Source organism: Pterocles gutturalis, unplaced genomic scaffold (assembly GCF_000699245.1).
Source record: "Pterocles gutturalis isolate BGI_N339 unplaced genomic scaffold, ASM69924v1 scaffold9132, whole genome shotgun sequence".
Taxonomy (NCBI): Eukaryota; Metazoa; Chordata; class Aves; order Pterocliformes; family Pteroclidae; genus Pterocles; species Pterocles gutturalis.
In genome coordinates this window covers 8,547-9,108 of record NW_010108005.1, presented here as the reverse complement: position 1 = coordinate 9,108, position 562 = coordinate 8,547, and the positions used below count along the sequence as shown (strand labels likewise).

At 64.8% G+C, this 562-nt stretch overlaps 1 protein-coding gene across 1 annotated transcript in view; it reads left to right on the top strand.

Moving 5' to 3' along the window:
* Nucleotides 1-293: 293 nt before the first annotated feature.
* LOC104461037 (SRSF protein kinase 3-like) overlaps nucleotides 294-562 on the top strand; it is a gene marked incomplete at its 3' end in the record, with an annotated part of 7,505 nt that continues 7,236 nt past the window's right edge. Inside the window, exons 1-2 of the mRNA XM_010072474.1 lie at nucleotides 294-336; nucleotides 446-554. Of these exons, the coding sequence (XP_010070776.1) occupies nucleotides 294-336; nucleotides 446-554 (152 nt within the window). The remainder of the gene's footprint in view (nucleotides 337-445; nucleotides 555-562) is intronic.

Here is a 562-nt window from a genome sequence, read left to right as displayed (position 1 = left end):
GTGCCAGCTTCCCTCTGCTGAACTCTTTAAATCATCCCTGCCACTGTGAAGTGCCAGAAGTGTTTGTGACAGCCCGGCTCTGGGGGCTGGTGAAGCGTAGGGAAGGGGGCGAGGGGAGAGCAGGGCTAGAGGAGGGGTTGGGAGCCATGCAGATGGATGTGCGTGGCACGCAGCAGGGGTACGGCTGGCCCACAGCTCCCCACCTCTCTTTTATACGCTGACGATCACACCGCCTGTGCCCCAAGACCCGGTTCCCCACCGCATCCATCCCTTGCGCCAGGACCTGCTGGGCCATGGAGGAGCGGGCGCAGGAGGTGCCAGCAGCCCCGCGCACAGGTCAGTCCTCGGGCGCTGTTCCCCCGGGCAGAGGGCTGCCCTCAGCTGCTCTTTCGGTCTAAGAGCATTTTGAGATGTCAGCAATGTCTCTTGGTGCTGGTCCCCGCAGGAGGCCACCACCCTGGACGGGAAGGAGATGTGTTCAACGCGCGGTACCAGGCTCTGCGCAAGCTGGGCTGCGGCGCCTTCGCCACCGTCTGGCTGTGCCAGGACACGGGGCGAGGGG